The sequence below is a fragment of the Polypterus senegalus genome, chromosome 9 (genome assembly GCF_016835505.1).
Source record: "Polypterus senegalus isolate Bchr_013 chromosome 9, ASM1683550v1, whole genome shotgun sequence".
Taxonomy (NCBI): Eukaryota; Metazoa; Chordata; class Cladistia; order Polypteriformes; family Polypteridae; genus Polypterus; species Polypterus senegalus.
The window spans coordinates 167856409-167876500 of record NC_053162.1 but is presented as its reverse complement, the minus strand read 5'-3'; the positions used below and the strand labels follow the sequence as shown (position 1 = coordinate 167876500).

The following is a 20092-nucleotide window of genomic DNA, read 5'->3' as shown; positions in this document are numbered from 1 at the left end:
CATTTACAAGCCGAGGATCCTGCCACTGGAAGCTACTGTAGGACTTTAAAGTGCAAATTTGCTGATTCAAATCCCAGCTCCATCTCTCTGTGTAACCCTGCGTAGGTCACATCATCCATCAGTGCCATCCTTTTAAAATGTAGTAAAAATTTTGCTGTGTCTGTGCTACGCACTGGGAGGTATTCACAGAGGAAAGTCGCTATAAATTATTCAGTCTGTGTCTTTGCCTCTGTTGTTGCTGCTACTACTGTCTCTCCACCATCCTGCAGAGGAAAATGAAGGTCTGAAGAGAAAAAAGGCTAAGCGGAAACATTTAATGATCAGTCCACCTTAACTGTATGGAGCAGCAGCACCAAAATGTGAAGGGCATACAAGACTACAATGAATATCCCAAAGTCCCAAACCAAAGCTTCATTTAAATGAGAGCGATAGACAAAGGGAATGTAATGGGAAAAAAAAAACATGAAAAGTTCAATGAAAAATGAACAGAAATGCCATTTCTGTCTATGGAAAAAGTACGTCCAACCATGGCTCTAACAGCTGTGATGGCCCCTCAAGTTGGTGTTTCCCATGACTGTCTGCCAGTCTCTGATGTTGCGCTCAATAAGATGCTGCAGATGTTCTATCAGATTGCTGTGGTGAGTGCCCTCTTCTACACGGTGGTGTGCTGGGGAGGCAGCATAAAGAAGAGGGATGCCTCATGCCTGGACAAACTGGTTAGGAAGGCAAGCTCTATTGTAGGCACGGAGCTGGACAGTTTGACATCCGTGGCAGAGCGATGGGCGCTGAGCAGGCTCCTGTCAATCATGGAGAATCCACTGCATCCACTGAACAGGATCATCTGCAGACAGAGGAGCAGCTTCAGTGACAGACTGTAGTCACCGTCCTGCTCCACTGACAGACTGAGGAGATCATTCCACCAACACACTATGTGACTCTTCAGTTCCACCCGAGGGGGGTAAACGTTAACATTATACAAAGTTATTGTCTGTTATATCTGTGTTGTTATTACTCTTTAATTTAATATTGTTCTTTATCAGTATGCTGCTGCTCGAGAATGTGAATTTGGGGATTATTATCTATCTATCTATCTATCTATCTATCTATCTATCTATCTATCTATCTATCTATCTATCTATCATATAGTGCCTTTCATTATCTATCTATCTATCTATCTATCTATCTATCTATCTATATAGTGCCTTTCACATCTATCTATCTATCTATCTATCTATCTATCTATCTATCTATCTATCTATCTATCTATCTATCTATCTATCCACTCCTCTATGTAGGCTTCATTCAGTTGATCGATGTTTGGGTAGGGGGTCTCTTGTTTGCACAGCCCATTTTATCCCCCACCACCAACATCTACATGAGTTTCAGATCCATAATTTTGAGGCTTCATTCAGCTGATCGATGTTTGGGTAGCTGCGGTGGTTGGCACCCTGCCCAGGATTGGTTCCTGCCTTGTGCCCTGTGTTGGCTGGGATTGGCTCCAGCAGACCCCCGTGACCCTGTATTCGGATTCAGCGGGTTGGAAAATGGATGGGTGGATGGATGGATGTTTGGGTAGGGGGTCTCTTGTTTGCACAACCCATTTTATCCCCCACCACCAACATCTACATGAGTTTTAGATCCAGAATTTTGACTTGGCCATTCCAGATGCCTCCATTTCTTTCTTTCTTTCTTGGACTTACTGGTATGTTTAGGGTCATTGTCATTCACTTATGGTTGAGCTTCACTCTTCTAACTGATGGTCTCACCTTACCCTCAAATGAAGAAGTCCTAGTAGACTCTATGCTGGTGAGCTGCTCAGGTCCTGATGGAGCAAAGCATAACATTTCCAACACCAACTAATAACAAATGCCATTAGGTTCTTCTGGTCAATTACTCTCTTTGTTATCATCTCACAAATTCCTCTTGTAATCTTGTCAATAAAGTCATCATTGGCTCATCTGTCAAAAGGAATGTCCAGAATTCCAGGTTTTTCTTTAGACATTCATGGACAAGCTTTAGTCTGACCCTGATGTTCTTTCTGGTTTCCTCCTATTACACCTCCCATGTAGATCTCATTTGGGCAGGCTCTAATGGTGGACCCATGTGCTTTGGCATCAGCACTGGCAAGAACTACCCATGATGAAATTTTGGGGTTCTTACGCCCTTCTTTCAGTTTCAGCTTCATTCATTCTGCTCTCGAGATCAACTTGCTGGGACAGCCTGACCTGGATAAGTTGGCAATTGTTTCAAATCTTCTTCACTTGCAGATTATCCTCCAGACAGTGGAATTTGTTGATTTCCAGTTGTTTCCAAGGTATCCATGGACTTCTTTCTTTGGATCCCAACACATTTCAACCACAACCTAAATGTCTGAGATTTAAATGGCACAGGTTCAGACAAGATCTTCTCTAATGATGTTCTAAATATTATGGTGCCCCGGATTCTAAGTTTAAATGTTTGAGGTAGTGATAAACACAAAACACAAAGTTTGCATTTATGTTTATTTCAAATATACGATGGACTACAATATGTGAACCTGGCCTGATGTTTGCTATACTTTATCAGCTTTATCTATGGATACTGTTTAAAGGAGGGTTACACTTTAATATGGCCACATAACATTTCATGGGGTGCACTTAATTTTTCACAGGGCACTTGACCAGAGTGCAGTGACAGGCCTTCAGAAAGGGACAAGATTCCTAGCCGTAATCACCAAAAGCACAGGAACGACTGGCTCGGACCAAAGAAGAAGTTTGAATGTGGGTTCAGTGGTGACCAAGTAGAAGTTAGGACAGAGAGACAGTGAGAGTGGAGAATGGTCAAGGTGAGGAGGGACAGCCATGCCCGTTAAACACAGGAATTCTGGCACCAGTGCCTTCAATGGAAGAACAGAGAAACATTTAATCAGCGTGGATAGATGATGACACTCTGGCGCCTTCACTTCCTCCTCAGCACCAACAAAGGGTGCGATGCTCAGAAATGAACCACACATACCAGAAAAAGAATAACCTGCTGGGTACAGAGAGGGGTGCCCAGTTACAACATGGCAGCTCATCTGTGAAAAATGGAATCATCCCTGAAATAGGTCAGTCACTACATCAGGTTTTCAAGGCATGGGCCCTCAAAGCCTTCTGATGTGATCTGCATCCTGCGCTTCAAATGAGCTGTGATGACGAATGTGTCCCCTGGGCCACATGGCTCTCATTAATATAAATTGTGCCTATCAAGAAAACAGATAATGAATCTAATAATTATGTATAGACGGCCAGCTGCACATGGCAATGCTCTGATTCTCTTGATGGTGTCTGAAAACATATAAATCACAAGTACACTAACTCAAGTGATTCATCACTGACAGCCGAGCAGGAATTGTGCTGGGATCAGGTCGGGAGATCTCCAGGAGGGAAAAGGAGCCGAGAAAAACACTCAGGGAAATGGCGGCGAGAAAGAAAGCTTTGCAGGACAGGAGTCGGAGCGACTCGTCACAGGGTCTGTGTGCCTCTGTGTGTCTGAGACGTCAAAGCGAGGGGCTTCATTACCAGATGGGGGGAACGGGAACAGAGAAGGAGCAATCAGTGGAGGTGTACTTTTGAGTTTACTCACTATGGGTACATCGATAAGGTGTACACATCCAGCCATTGAGTGTACTCACTGCTGCTCTTCTATGTGCACCGTTAGGCAGTGTAGACCACCAGTCAGCTACATGCGGAGTACAGCGGCGGGCGACCGCAGAACACTATAAAGGACATCCACACCTGCATATAAATGTACGCTGAGCAGTGTGGAGCAATCATAGGGGGCTGTGGAAAGAGAATGGAGAACACTAAATCAAACATATATCAAAACTTAATAATATATAATATACATTACATAAATAGATCATGAGAAACACTACATCATGGATAGATATATAGAAAGATAGGTAGATATGAAAGACACTACATACATTACATAAACAGGTAGAGAGCTATATATAAAAGACACTATATGCCATAAATAGATAGATATATATATATAAATAACTATGAAAGGCATTATATACAGTACATTACATATATAGATAATGAATAGCACCATATAGTGGGGGCAGCATGTTGGCACAGTGATAGCGCTGCTGCCTCGCAGTAAGGAGACCTGAGTTCACTTCCTGGGTTCTCCCTGACTGGAGTTTGCATGTTCTCCCCGTGACTGTGTGGGTTTCCTCCCACAGTCCAAAGACATGCAGGTTAAGTGCATTGGCGATCCTAAATTGTCCCGTGTGTGTGCTTGGTGTGTGTGTGTGCACGTCCTGTGGTGGGCTGGCGCCCTGCCCGGGGTTTGTTCCTGCCTTGTGCCTTGTGTTGGCTGGGATTGGCTCCAGCAGACCCTCATCACCCTGTGTTAGGATATAGCAGGTTAGGAACTGACTGACTGACCATATAGTGGAGATAGAAACAATAGATATATAAGACAGTATATGCCATAGATAGATAAATAAATAGATATGAAAAGCACTATATAAATTTCATAAATTGATCAGTAATGAAAAGTATTATATGATAGATGTTCTGTAAAAGGCACTATATATCCCAGAAAATAAGAAAGGCATTATGTACGTTACATAAATAGATGATAAAAATACTATATGATAGATGGATCTAAAAGGCACTATATACTATAGATAGATCGATAGGAATGAAAGGAAATATATACACTCCACAAATAGATAGGTAATACAAAAGAGTTACGTGATAGATATACTGTAAAAGGCACTAATTACCCTAGACATACAGTATATGAAAGTCAACATACACATTATATTACATAAATAGATATTGAAAAGCACTATATGATTCAGATAGATAGATAGATATGAAAGGCACTATGTATTTATGGAAGGTAATGTATATTGTGCATTTCATATTTAACTGTTTATACTATATAGTGCCTTTTTATCTATCAATCTGTCATTCTGCCAGGCATATCATTTCGAAGAGCCATTTTGCTTACAGTGCCACCTGGTGGCCTAATGTGTAGCACTGACCAAATGACTTCTCTTCTTCTGCCTTTGTTCTTGTTAGATGGGCCTGCAGGCAGAGTGAGGGTAATGTGCTCTGCTTCATGTTTTTGGTTTCCAGGTCATTGTATTATATATATATTTAATATATAATATTTAATATATATATATATTTATGGAATGTAATTTATGTAGTGCCTTATCTATCTATCTATCTATCTATCTATCTATCTATCTATCTATCTATCTATCTATCTATCTATCTATCTATCTATCATATAGTGCCTCTCACATCTCTCTATCTACCATATAGAGTCATTTCTTCCTCTTCTCCCATCTCTGTCTTCTTAGTCCTTTGTCATTCCCTCACCAGCACACTTTTTTTCTTGCAGAGCCCCCTCGACTGGCTCAGCTTGACTCTTTGTTTCGGTTGTCTTACCTCTGCCCTCACGTTGTTCAAAACGCTAATGATGCCCGATTAAAGATTTGAGGAGTTGGTCTCTAACAGTTGTGCTGGGGTCCCTGTTTGCGCTGGTCACATCATTTTCTTTGCTGCCTTCTTCTTCTTGTCAGCAGAGTGGCATGAGATTTTTTTTTCCTTCCCAGCATGCTGCCCCCCCAGGCACAAGTAATTACCTCGGATTCCTTTCCACCCTTTCCAGGAGTGAGTCTGTGTAGCTGGTGTCAGTGCACTCCTGGGGATCGGGAGCCCCGGCACACATCTGGAGCCCTGCACTACAGCAGCTTATTACCAATAATATGTGAGTCTAGTGTGAGGGAGCACAGGGCTCCACTCTATGTAGCCCCCCCCCCAGCCACATCACAAGGAGCTGGCTGAGTGGAGGGCATCATACTGGGGTTCACCCTTCTGTTGACCCACATGTCTTCTCAATTGCCGCCTGGGAGTCACAGATACTGATACAGCCATGTCAAGCGTCACAGAGTGCAGATCGCCGTGAGGTGACTGACTAAGCAGACGTGTGCAGAAGACACTGCTTACTGAAGGTCCGGACTGGCAGGAGGGCATAGGAGTCCACTTGAAACAGCCATTCATAGCGAGGGACTGGGGAGGGCAGAGAGCCAGTAGAGATGCTGCTGCAGTTGGCAAGACAGGGTCCAGGAGTGCACTGGGAATCACTGGTTACACTTTATACCCTCTGGTTAAAAATGGGGATCATTGGCTGTGCTGGATGGCAAACAGACTCACTTGAAGGTCAAATGGTGAGCTAATGGTTTCCCAGATAAATTGTTGGGTATGGAGATCAGATTGGCAAACATTATCATTGTGCTTCTCCATGAGCACTTGGTGTCCATTTCTGTTCAGTAGAGTTTGATCCTGCAGGACTAACTGTGACCATTGCTTTATTATTTTTTGTCTTTTCTAGTTGTCATTGGTATGAGTGCTGCTAAAGCTCAGTCGGAGATTAAGATGGTGGCTGAGACGGATGTGACACTGCCATGTAGCCACCAGCTGTGGCATATGGGCACAAAAGATCTGGACATCGAGTGGCTGCTTCAAAGAGCTGACCAGGGTCAGAAAGTGGTGAGTTGCTTTATTTGCTTCGCTTTTGGATAGCTCAACTGAAAAAAGCCGATACACATTAACAAATGGGGGCTGCACGTTATGGGGGGCTGTAGTAATGTTATTATCTGCCTGGTAAATACATGGTTGCACTCAGGTCCTAATCTTAATCCTGATTTGGTTTGTCATCTATTGGGTGCGGCAATGCACTGTATTAGCGTGGGCTCCTAACCTTTCTATCTATCTATCTATCTATCTATCTATCTATCTATCTATCTATCTATCTATCTATTATATAGTGCCTTTCACATCTATCTATCTATCTATCTATCTATCTATCTATCTATCTATCTATCTATCATATAGTGCCTTTCACATCATCTATCTATCTATCTATTATATAGTGCCTATCACATCTATCTATCTATCTATCTATCTATCTATATACTTTATTGCCTTTCTATCTATCTATCTATCTATCTATCTATCTATCTATCTACATCTATCTATCTATCTATCTATCTATCTATCTATCTATCTATCTATCTATCATATAGTGCCTTTCATATCTATCTATCTATCTATCTATCTATCTATCTATCTATCTATCTATCTATCTATCTATCTATTATATACTATAGTGCCTTTCACATCTATCTATCTATCTATCTATCTATCTATCTATCTATCTATCTATCTATCTATCTATCTATCTATCATATAGTGCCTTTTATATCTATCTATCTATCTATCTATCTGCCGGGTGTCTCTATAATCAGCCACATCCCATTGAAGAGTCTGTTTGCTTACAGTGCCACCTGGTGGCCTAACGTGACGCACTGTATACATGACTTCTTCTGCCTTTGATTGTGTTAGCTGGGCCTGTGGAGACAGTGAGGATGATGGGCTCTCCTTCATGTTTTTGGTTTCCAGGTCATCTCGTACTCCAGCGGTCAAGTCTACGACAGCCTCATCAGCACACAGGCTGGCCGTGTCTCTTTCGCTGCTGACTTCTTGAAAGGTGATGCGTCTCTGAAGATTGCTGCCCTGCAGCTTGGGGACTCCGGTCACTACACCTGTAAAGTGAAAAACGGAGGCCAGTATTCGTGGAACTCCATCAACCTGCTGGTCCTGGGTAGGTGTGCATGTTTGGGGGGGCATGATGAGCAGTAATAAACAGGGTGATTAGCCCTGTAGCCCAGATGCCCATTTGCCCCATTTCATCAGTAGCCTGCCAAGCTGATTAGCTGTCTTGCAGTGGCCTACTCGGTGGCAGCGGTGTATTAATTATCTGTCCCCAATCTGCCTCCGCTGCGTTTCCAGCAAAAGCTCGTTGACGTTAATTGGGCTCACTTGTAATCAACACTTGAAGGAAATTAAACACTTCATCTCTCCTTACAGCTCCCCCTTATCGTCCACCTACTGACCTGATTGAAAGGTGGTGCGTAACAGAAGTGATGTCCCCAGTGACAAATGACCGGACCAGATTGTTCCCTGTCCACCGGTGATGGGGCATGTTACTCTTAAGGCCTCCCGTGTCAAATATCTCTTCTTTTTGTGATCTAATATTTCTGCAGTGAAGCCATCCAAGCCAAAATGTTGGCACGAAGGGAAATTTCTGGAAGGGAGTGAACTGAAGCTGGGATGCAAGTCTACTGAGGGCACCGAGCCGATTGTGTACAAGTGGGAGAGAATCCCAAAGAATGAGAGGAGCCGTGGATACCTGCCACCACAGTCACGCATCGGTAAGGCCGTGTCACTCGTGTGAGTTTCATTGTAGGATGTGTGACAAGTGCACTGATGTTCACAGATGGGATTCACAGTTTATGGCACACAAACACACACCTGCAATGCGGACATCGTCACCTTATGCTTCTGTTATAAAACTAACACTTCTCCCCACTCCAGCATTAGTACTTTACAGGAACAGACACAGACCTGTGAAGTCTTGGTGACATTTTATAGTATTTTGTAACAACTGTGCTCCTTGTACTTCCTATAGAACTGGTGTGATGTCACTTTGACGCTCCGCCCCAGACATACACACCTGTAAAATTTGGATGGTACAACATTATTGCAGACCACACCCCCTATACACAGACCCATTGAACCAATGTGATGTCACTTTGGTACTCTGACACTATTACATTGTCACAGACCCCGCCCCACATACCGACTTGTACAACCGATGTGTTACACCACAAGGTTGCCTTACATGTCCCCCCTCTTTCACTTGCTTACCCCATGCATGTGCACTTGCTGAACGGAGGTGACATCTTTTTGGATGCTATTACATATTACAGGCTACTAGGACCACCACACTATGGACAAAGAGCTGCATAGGTGATGTAATGTCACATTGATGCAGGCTCCGCCCCAGATATACACGCCTACCGGAGTGATGTCATGTCCTTTTGATGCGACCACATCATTACAGGCCACATCCCTATGCACAAACCCATAGAACTAATGTGATGTCACTCTGACGCTACTACATCATCACAGGCTCCACCCCAGACAACCACAACTGTAAGATTTGGATGGTACAGCATCATTCCAGGCCCCGCCCCCTATGCACAGACCCATAGACCTGTTGTGATGTCACTTGGGCACTTTGGCACTCTAAAATTGTTGCAGACCCAACCCCTACATACCTGCCAGTGCAACTGATGTGTTATATCACAAGGTTACATTACTGTTTGTCCCATCGATGTGAATCGAATTGAGGTGACATCTTTTGGATGTCATCACATTTAACAGATCAACCTGACCTTTCCATCTCCACCATGGACGCAGAACTGCAGTACTGATCTGATGTCTTTGCCACTTATATTATCACAGGCTCTATCACCATTACTTCACAGGACTGCCCTCCACCCCTCAATACCCCAAAATTCACATTTAGAGTCACAATGTCATTTGATATTATTACTAGCCCCTCTAGCTATCTAAGATGGGTTGAAATCCAAGTCATCAACATACACTTCAGCATTATAGTTTGCAGTGCAGAATCTATTGGAAGGTACAAGAAAGTAAAGAGACCACCTAATCATCCCCGTCTTACTACAAGTCAGTGAAGCTCCAGGGATATCCAGTTAGGAAGCTTAAGATATTGTGAATCAACTTTACCTGCTTTGGTACAGATGAAAGTGGCAGCAGGTGTACTGTAATGCATGTGATAATAAAATGCATTGCAATTATCATTCCAACAGATGGCACATCACAAGTATTTTTAGTAGTAAACTACATAAATACAAATGCTTGTGACACACCATCTGTTGAAACGACAAATGCAATGCAAATTTCTTGTGATGCACCATTCATTGGAATGAAAAATGTAATGCATATTTCTTGTGATGTGCCATTGTTAAAATGACACATGTAAAGCAAATTTCATGTTATGCGCTATCTATTGGAATGAAAAATGTAATACATATTTCTTGTGATGCACCATCTGTGGGAATGGAAAATTCAATGCTTTTTTTACTACAAATGTTTGTGATGTACCATCTGTTGAAATGACAAATGTAATGCATATTTCTTGTGATGCGCCACCTGTTGGAATGAAAAATGTAATACATATTTCTCTGTTATATGACTTCTGCAATGGGATTTGTAAAAGCAGGATTTCTGTTTGTGATGTACCATCTGTTGAAATGAAAAATGTAATGCATATTTCTCTGTTGGAATGATAGAGACATGGCAGCCGGACAGACACACAGATACACAAACACACTTTTATCAAGGTGGATTTCATTACCGCGCTCCCATAACTTCCTGTAGAACTGATGTGATGTCACTTTGAGACTATTACATCATCACTGGCTCCACCCCAAACATACACGCCTGTGAGATTCAGATGGGAGGCCCTGCCCCCTATGCATAGACCCACAGACCTGATGTGATGTCACTTTGGCACTTTGACACTCTTATGTTATCAGAGGCCCTTACCTGTTCAGTTGGGGTGCCCTGTTAGGATATCGTAATTTACACAACTGTCACCCTTCACCCAGCTCCCCCTGCCCCCTTGTTTGCACTGATATGATACTTTCTGGATGCTTTGGCACATTTCAGATCCCACCTCCCCCCTTCCACTTGTGATACTATTACGTTATCGCAGGCTCCGCCCCCTGACCAACCCACCTGTAGGACGTCTAATGTCAGGTCATTTGGAGGCTACTGCACAGGTCACCCCCAAATTCACACACATATAACACCTGTGGACGCAGAGCTAATCCATGTGGCCCCATAGGTGGCTGTCACCCAAAGTGGCACTGTTTATGAAAGTTAAAGGATGTGGGCACTGGGCACTGAGGAGGACCCTCCACAACATTCGGACCATTCATTTTCAACCCTGGTGAGCAGAGTCTCCGGGATGCTGGAGCCTACCCTAGTAAGCACTGAGCACAAGGCGCCAGTCCATCGCAGGGTTAACACACACACACACACACTTAGGACCAAGTTTACAACATCAAGTCACCTAACCTGCATGTCCTTGGAGAACCAGAAGGAAACCAATGCGGACACAGGGAGAACACGCAAACTCCACCCATGGACCTCTCGAGATGTGGACCCTGGTCTGCTGTTTCTGAGGCAGCAGTGCTTCCTCTGCACTCCCCCCCGACCCTCACCAGTAAGACCAGTTTGAGGCAGTGAGATGAGATAAGACATTATTTTTCCATGTCGTACCCCCTGTTCACCCCCAGCATGTTATTTTGTGTTATTACTGCGCACACCGCCTCCCGCACACCTTCTCACCTGTGGAACTGATGCACCATAACGTCCTAACAGGTTGAGTCCCTGTGAGCAGACCTGCTGCAGTGTCACTTTCTTGTCCCCCCTGTATACACACACTTGTAGAAATGACTTCATGCCATTGTACATTATGATCCCACACAATGCCACATCTTCCCAAGTCACTTGTGTCATCACTTTGGCGCCATGGCATCATTGTGGCACACACACACACGTCCTAGATGTGATGTCACCTAATGTTGTCACATCATCCCCTCATTCTTTCACAGTGTGTTGTGTTAGTCATTTAGAGATGACGTCACTTTAATTTTATAATTCCCAACCCTGATTACCCACCCACCACTTTGTCCATGACCTTGTGGCACTGGGATTGCCTCCTTTTACTGACTGGAGGGGGGGGTCTCGCTCTTCCCTCTCCACCATTCACTGACCTGAAGGCTGTTGTGACTAAGACTAGCTTATTTTTATCATCTCACTGCCCCCCACCCAACTATGCCATGTCTGTTCTGCTCCACTTGCACAGCGTCTCTGTCGTTACTCGGTCCCTTCAGTGCCACTTTACATGATGTCACCGGGATGCATCGCTGCACGCTGACGCTCCAGATTTGTTTTTTCCAGACTTGAGTAATCCAGAAATTGTGATTCTGAGGAATCTGACCCAAGAGAGCGCAGGGCTGTACCAGTGCACGGCCAGCAACGAGGCGGGCGAGGAGAGCTGCGTCATCCCGGTCTCCATCCACTGTGAGTGCCAGGCTCAGCTCGGGCTTTTGCTCTTCCTTTCTTTTGTTCACTTTCTATCTTCATCCTGTGCAATGCAGCTCTTCAACTTGGTGACAGTGCCACCTAGTCGGCTACTGAATGGTGGACTTGATTACAAAGTGTGTGTGTGTTTCATGGCACAATATGTGGGAGCCTCCTGTTAGGAATGCCACGGGGGTTGATGCATATTTTTTGTGACGCGCCATCTGTGGGAATGATAAATTCAATGCATTTTGTTACTACAAATGTTTGTGACGTGCCAAACATTGAAATGACAAATGTAATGCATTACAATGGCACTGCAATGATACAGTTGTCCGGTTTAAGCTGGCACGTTGTTGAAAGTCCTGTGGGTCACATGTTTTAAGGAGAACACCAGGGACTGAGTTACAGAGTTGGTGCCCATGTCTAGGAGGGTCCCCTGTATCTTCTTCTTCATTTAATGTCAGTCTTACCTACTGAAGCTCAGCTTTTGCCTTCCTCTTTCAGTACTTTTGAGATGGGTGGGCAACTTTAAGAAAGAGGGGGTGCTGGTCAATGGGCGATGAAACTGTACTGTTGGTCGGGGGCTTAGCTGGAATTAAGGGTACTCAAAGTTGAAGGTGGGCTGAGCTTAGAAGGCACAGTTCATCTTGGGGTCCCAATGGCATGTAGTGACCCACAGGCGGTGTGTCTGGTGAGGAATTCACTCAGGATGCCACCCCCCTTTCAAGACGTAGACCTCACCTTAGGAAGCCGTAGTGTGATGCTAACTGGGGGTCTTTCAACAGCCTTGTTTATACCGCTGCACTATAGGTGACCGACGTTCTTCAGGCCAGTGGGGGGCTTATTACGTAGCAGCAGGACCCCTCGATTGACTCTACTAAGGACCATGTCCTCTTGTCTGCTACTCATCCTCAGCATGAAGGCAGAAGTGGGATGCAAATCTGGGTGTTTGGATTCCAGTGCAGCCTAAAGGAGCTGCTCTGTACCCCCAAAGCCCCAGGTGCACCCCCAGGTGCTGTTACAATGAGTTACGGGGGGGATCACCCTGAGTGAATTCCTCAGCAGAAATAAATGAAACCAAAGGCTGTGGCTCAATCAAGATGTTCTACAAGGCTGCAAGGTCCAGGCATGGGGGCGGGGGGCTTAGCTGGAATTAAGGGAACATCTGACTCTTCATCTGTACGCGTTGGAGTAGCCGACTCAAAGTTCAGGGCTGGCAGATCTCAGAAGCCGTTCTTCTTCTCTGTCTTCTTAGATGTTCGAGGAGTGGGCGTCATTGTTGGTGCTGTCGTTGGGGTGGGATTTGGAGTCTTCCTGATGGTTCTCATCATCTGGCTCATCGTCCGCAAGAAAGAAAAAAAGAAGTATGAAGAGGAGGACATTCCTAATGAAATAAGGTATGTCATGGGGGCCGAGCCAGTGTGACCCCCTAACTGGGTCCTCCCAGCCAACAGAATACCCCCAGATACCTCACTATTTGCCATCAGAGAAAGATGTCCAGATTGGTGTCTTAAAAGGACATGCAGGTGTGGGGCAGAAGTCAGAGCTGGGAAGAACTGGCGTCCCATCCGGAGTTTGTTCTGGTGCTGCTGGTCTTCTATCGAACTGAAGGATGGAAAAAAACAGAGCGCCTGAGGGGGTGCTAAAAGTGTGTAGAGCAGGGGTCCTGGAGGGCCGCAGTGGCTGCAGGTTTTTGCTCCAACCCAGTTGCTGAATAAGAAGCACTTACTGCTCAAGTGACACTTCTGTTGTCTCGCTCATTAAGATTTTGAACCCTTATGGCCTATTTTAGTCTTAAACATCTGTATTCTTGGTTTTTATTTGCGTCTAATTAACGATAAGGTGTAAATGTTAAAAGAGACCAGCATCTCTCCATTTAGCTCGTTACCATTTACACCCGCGTGCATGAGGTGTGATCAGAAAGTACGGTGAATGCTGATGGCCTTTAATGAGCTCTTGGGCACGGCCATCAGCAGTGTGTCTGTCTGCGGAGAGAGTGTCGACCTGTCAAGAGGTTTACTTACCTCGGCAGTGACATTCATGTCACTGGTGACTCTTCCTATGAAGTCAGTAGACGGATTGGGAGAGCATGGGGGGTCATGAGGTCTCTAGAAAGGGGTGTGTGGTGCTCCCGATATCTATGATCAAGGATGAAGGTCCAAGTCTTTAGAGTCCTGGTGCTTTCTGTCTTGCTATGTGATTGTGAGATATGGACGCTATCCAGTGACCTGAGATGAAGACTGGACTCCTTCAGTTCTATGTCTCCTGTGAGAATCCTTGGGTACCACTGGTTTGACTTTGTCTTGCTCATGGAGTCCCGATTGAGGCACATCGCCTGCATTGTGAGGGAGCGTCAGTTATGGCACCACGGCCATGTGGCTCGTTTCCCTGAGGGTGATCCAGCTTGTAAGATCCTCATTGTTGGGGACCCGAGTGGCTGGACCAGGTCAAGGGGTCACCCACGTAACACCTGGCTGTGGCAGATAGAGGGTCATTTCCGGAGGGTGGGACTGCCTGGGGGGTTGCCAACCGGGATCCCGAGTTGTTTCGTCGTGTGGTGGGTGCGGCAACGAGCTGTACCAGTGCCTGCTCCCCGACTTCACTTGACTTGACTTGAATGTTGATGCAGAGCACCATCCAAGAGCCACGCAAAACCATTCAATGAAGGTTCTGACCGGTCCATCCTAGAGCCGAGTTTGTGATAAGTTTTAACTTCTTTGATACTGTCAGTCATTTCTGAGCCCCTGTTGAGTTCAAATGTGTTTTTTTAAGTTTGTCGTTAATAATGGATATCGAGCAACACATTAGCGTTAAATTTTGTTTCAAATTGTTTCAGATGTTAAAACTGGTTTATGGTGACACTGAACCGTCCATTAAGACTGTTTACAAAGTGCTTTGATCGATTTTGTAATGGATCTGACTCGGTTAAAGACGAGAAAAGATCACGACGTCCTTCAACGTCAATTATCGAGGAAAATGTGGAAGCGGTTTCATTCTTCATCATGACAACGCTCCTTGTCACACATCCCTTCCAGTACGACAATTTCTGTTAAATAAAAACATTACGCTGTGTCCGCATCCGCCTTATTCACCGGATCTACGACTTCTGGCTGTTCCCTAATTTGAAAATCACCATGAAAGACAAACGATTTCAATCCGTTGAGGACATCCAGGCAGCCACGACAGCCCAGCTAAAGACCCTCTCTGCTTCGTAGAGTGGCTGGAGCGTTGGGATAAGTGCATTCGAAGTGGAGGAGACGAGGGTGACTAGTAGTTGTAAATCTTTTACTGCAATAAGCGCATTTATCCTGCACTATTGGGTTTAATGGAAAGTGAAGAGAAAAAAGTGAAGGACTGAGAAGTACTCCTCCATTTTAGCCTTCAAATCATTAGGATGGTATCCTTAGAAAGGGGAAGAAAATCTTGGATATGAGAATGAGCTGACATATAAGCACTGACAAGCCATGACATTAAATTATTAGCAACAAGTGCTTTCTAATTAAGCCACCGGGTTGGAACAAAACCCTGCAGCCACTGCGGCCCTCCAGGACTGGGATTGAGGACCCCTGGTGTACAGTGTGTGTGTGTGATTGGGAATGAATAGAAGTTACTTACTTTCAGGAAGTGGGGGTCTGTGCACTGCAGACTTATACATCTATATATATAAAAGTCAATGTGTGTGTGTCTGTGCGTGTATGTGTGTGTGTGTGTATGTATGTATGTATGTGTGTGTGTGTGTGTGTGTGTGTATGTGTGTGTGTGTGTGTGTGTGTGTGTGTGTGTATGTGTGTGTGTGTGTGTGTATGTATGTATGTATGTATGTATGTGTGTGTATGTATGTGTGTGTGTGTGTGTGTATGTGTGTGTGTATGTATGTGTATGTATGTATGTGTGTATGTGTGTATGTATGTATGTATGTGGTGTGTGTGTGTGTGTATGTGTGTGTGTGTGTGTGTGTGTGTATGTATGTTGTGTGTGTGTATGTATGTGTGTGTGTGTGTGTGTATGTATGTGTATGTTTGTATGTGTGTGTGTGTGTGTGTATGTGTGTATGTGTATGTGTGTATGTGTGTGTTGTGTGTGTATGTGTATGTGTGTATGTATGTGGGTGTGTGTGTGTATGTGTGTATTTGTGTATGTATGTATGTGTGTATGTGTCTGTGTATGTGTGTGTGTGTGTGTGTGTATGTGTGTATGTTGTGTGTGTGTATGTGTGTATGTATGTGTGTGTATGTATGTGTGTGTGTATGTATGTATGTGTATGTGTGTGTGTATGTATGTGTGTGTGTATGTGTGTATGTATGTATGTATGTATGTATGTATGTATGTGTGTATGTGTGTGTGTACGTATGTATGTGTGTGTGTGTGTGTACGTATGTATGTGTGTGTGTGTGTGTGTATGTGTGTGTGTGTTCCAGCATCACATCCGAATGGCTGGAGTGATTTTCATGACACTTGACACACGGTTTTCACTGGTTGACTACAAATACTGTACGGTGAAATCAGCCCTAACCCACCCGCTATATCTTACGGTCTTGTATGCATGTTACCATTCAGTTGACACTCAGAACGACCACCAGAGGGCGAGCTGGAGGCGACTGCCAGCATTCTTTATGTTTGAGTGCCACCGCCACCCGCCTGTTGCTTTTGAATTTAAAGAGTTGGCCGTTTCCGAGAGTCAACTGGATGATAAAACACATACAAGACAGCAAGACAAGGACATACTGTATGAGCGAGTCTTCATTGTTTGTTAATTTATTTTGATGTTTAAAGTTGTGATTTTTTAAATTATATTTTTCTCAAACAATTAAAAAAAAAAAAACACTTGATTTTTTGTGAATGTACGAGTTACCCGAGTGCCATTTGTGAATGTGATGTCAGGTAACACCGGTGGTCCGTATTTCCCACACACAGCATGTGTGCATTTACCATACATGCCGGTCTAATGTTGGCCTAAACATTCCGATTGGCTGGCTTAGCATTCTAAAATCCGAGCCATAAGCAACATGACCTCCTCTGATTGGCTGATCCCAGCCCCACCCATGTGCTGCGGCCATTTTGTATGGAGCCACGTCAACTCGATGGCGTAGCAGGGCAACCCTTTACTACTGACTGACCAACTGCTGTTTTGTTCTTTCCCCACACAGGGAGGACGCCGAAGCGCCCAAAGCGAAGCTGATGAAGCCAAACTCCTCATCCTCCTCCAGGTCAGGGAGCTCACGTTCAGGTGCTTCCTCCACCCAGTCCATGGTGCATAGCAGTGCCCCCCGGAGCGGCCACCGGCCCCGTGTCAGCGCAACGCTGAAGGAGAACGGAGAGTCGCCCACTTACACGGCACAGGGGCTCCCCTCCTACACGCAGGTCATCAATAAGGAGCTAGAGATTGAGGCCGAGCCCGACCACAATAAGGCCCATCAGGGCAGCCTCGTGCGGAAGGGGGTCACCCCGGCCCACTCGCGGCCCTTTGAGACCGTCTAGAGTGGCCTGGCAATGGACTGGGACTGCTGCCGCCAGGCAGACACAAAATATTTTGTAATAAAAAGGAATGAAAACGATTGCAGCAAAAAGGGAATCCGTGGACGGCGCTTGACCCACCGGACCGTCAGATCTCTGCCTCTGTTTCTTCTCTTTCATTACCTTTGCCAGCACGCGCCAGCAGGAGAGAGGGGGCATCACCGTCACCCAGGTTGCTGTAACTGCCAGACCTGGACAGCAAGAAACTACACAGCAGAGCATCTGACACTCACCCTAAACCTTAATGGCATACTGGCACAGGGGACCAAAGGGGGGCTGAAACTGACCTCACAGGGAGACTGGGGTCATGGCCTGCAACGGGGCAGCCCATCGGCCCAATCTGCCCAAACCTTTGACACCTAAAATACCTGACCCTTTCTGGAGAGATACTAAGGTCACGTTGCACTGAAAAGCAGAGGACACACCCTTGGGGTCACAGCCCAAGAGACCAAAGGGACACTGGGACATTACCATTCGGCCCAAAACTTGCTCTGCCATTTCCCCCAAAATGACTTTTGTGTATAAGAAGATGACACACTGATGTTTGTGCTACCATAAGGATAGGCGCAGGGTCACAATGTTATGGTCACCACCCAACTGCAGTAGGGTCAGCACAGCACAGAACCTGAGATTATGTAACATGGCCACTGCCACGTGGTGCTCACAGTTACTGTGATGGGGTCTGTGCTGACCAGACAGCTGGCTCACTATTATTATGTTACATGTTATTCAAGATCAGAGCAGGACAGACTGTAGGCTCAGATACTGAAGTTACGAGTGTGTGGTCACCACTGGTGGTCACTGTTGAGTGTAACCAGGACAGGACATGGCAGGGCTTTGTGTTCTCAACTGAAGGTCACTGAGGTGTCATCAGCACAGGACACACAAAGAGTTCCTGGTTAGGTGGTCAGCATGTGACAGGTCCTTGGTGGGGTAAAAGTGACAAGGACGGTACTGGGCAGATGTGGTCACAGCAGGAGAGACACTGTTGGTCATAGCTAGATCATCAGGTAAGGGGAATCTTCAAGGTCAGTGTTGCGTGGTCTCCCCTGGAGAGACGCAGGCGGTCAGTGTGGTGTGGACAGCACTGGTACACACTAGGGTGAAGTGTACGCCAAGTGGACCACTTGAAGCACCAACTTGAAGCTGGTGGCACTGCGACATAGTCACTGCACGGAGTCGACCCCATTTCTGCCACAACACTCACCCAATAGCACCTCTCACCCCTCACCCTGCTGAAACTGCCAGAACGCAAGGCCGCAGGCTGGACAGCGTGTGCTCTGCCATCGTGAGAGCTCACAGCGACCTAAAGTTTGTTTTGTTGTTTTTTTTTTTGACGGTCACGTCTTGTGCCCTGGGAGGGAGGCGCATCTCCAAATAAAGTGACTGCCTGGCTCTCGCATGTCTGCTGCCTTCTCCCCAGGAGACAAGCTCATTTATTTTTAGTCTGATGGATGGCATGTCAGGGAATATTAGGAGTGACAAGACAACGGCGGCCCCTAAAGGAAGGAGTGTGCGTGTGATGTGAAGCAATGCGAGCACTTGCCTCTGGAGCAGCGATCCAAAGTGGAGGAATGTTACGAGACACTTCTGCCGGCTTCTGTGAGATGGTGGGGCAGGAGAGAAAACTTCAAGCTTTTTCTAGTCAGACTCTGCTGCCACCTTGTGGCAGGAGGACTTGAGGATATGCGGCCGGCCAGCAGTTGACCTTTGATGTTACATTACATAAAACTCAACCAAGGGAAGGTGAGAGGAGACCACAGGTCTGGCAGCTGGCAAAGGGAACGAGCCACTGTTCTCAGGTACTTCACACCCTGCCCTCCAGGGGGCGCATGCACAGTCGACCCAGAAGGTGTGACGAGAAGTCGCGCTGCTGGAGAAGTGTGCCGTCTGCCGTCTCTCTCTCTCGCTCGCTCAAACCCCCACTGTGGGATTTGCACCATCACCTTCTATCAGCTTCTCCAGATACAAACAGAAATAAAAACCTTGTAAATATGTCACTTGCAAGAAAATTGTATATTTTTGACAATTCACAGATACTGTTTGATTTGTAATAAAATAAGTATTACTCCACATAAGCACCAGTGTCTGTGTGTGTGTACGTAGCAAACTCTCAGCCACAAGACTAATATATTGCCTTTTCCAGCAAGCACTATCTGAACAAAAGGAAAAATCCATAACTGATTTACAGGAATGTTAAAAAAAAACAAAAAAAACAAACAAACAAACATTCAACTGTGTTGGGGTGCGTGAAGGGCGCTTCAGCAAGCAGGAATTGTAAGAGCTGGCAGTGACCACTCCTTCTAAAATGGACGCCATCTCACATCGATTCATGAGCCAAACCAGCTTCTCTCCCATTGATGGACACACCAGCTGGAACCAATGGCAGGAACGTCATACGTGGGACGTTCAAAACATTTCTGCACTTTTACATTTTCGTTGGAAACGGTGAAGGCAGGAGGAGTAGTAACTGGGCATTAAAAACTTGGTACGACGTTGGGAAAATTACATCGTAAACGAAGGCAACTATATAGAAAAGGGATGTCATTCTTTTAGGAAAT

At 45.4% G+C, this 20092-nt stretch overlaps 1 protein-coding gene across 1 annotated transcript in view; it reads left to right on the top strand.

Moving 5' to 3' along the window:
• LOC120535949 (CXADR-like membrane protein) overlaps positions 1–17569 on the top strand; it is a 161820-nt gene extending 144251 nt beyond the window's left edge. The window contains exons 2-7 of the mRNA XM_039764171.1: positions 6382–6539; positions 7452–7653; positions 8096–8263; positions 11892–12014; positions 13273–13414; positions 17165–17569. Coding sequence (XP_039620105.1) covers positions 6382–6539; positions 7452–7653; positions 8096–8263; positions 11892–12014; positions 13273–13414; positions 17165–17495 — 1124 coding nt within the window. The 3' untranslated portion in view covers positions 17496–17569. The remainder of the gene's footprint in view (positions 1–6381; positions 6540–7451; positions 7654–8095; positions 8264–11891; positions 12015–13272; positions 13415–17164) is intronic.
• Positions 17570–20092: the final 2523 nt, after the last annotated feature.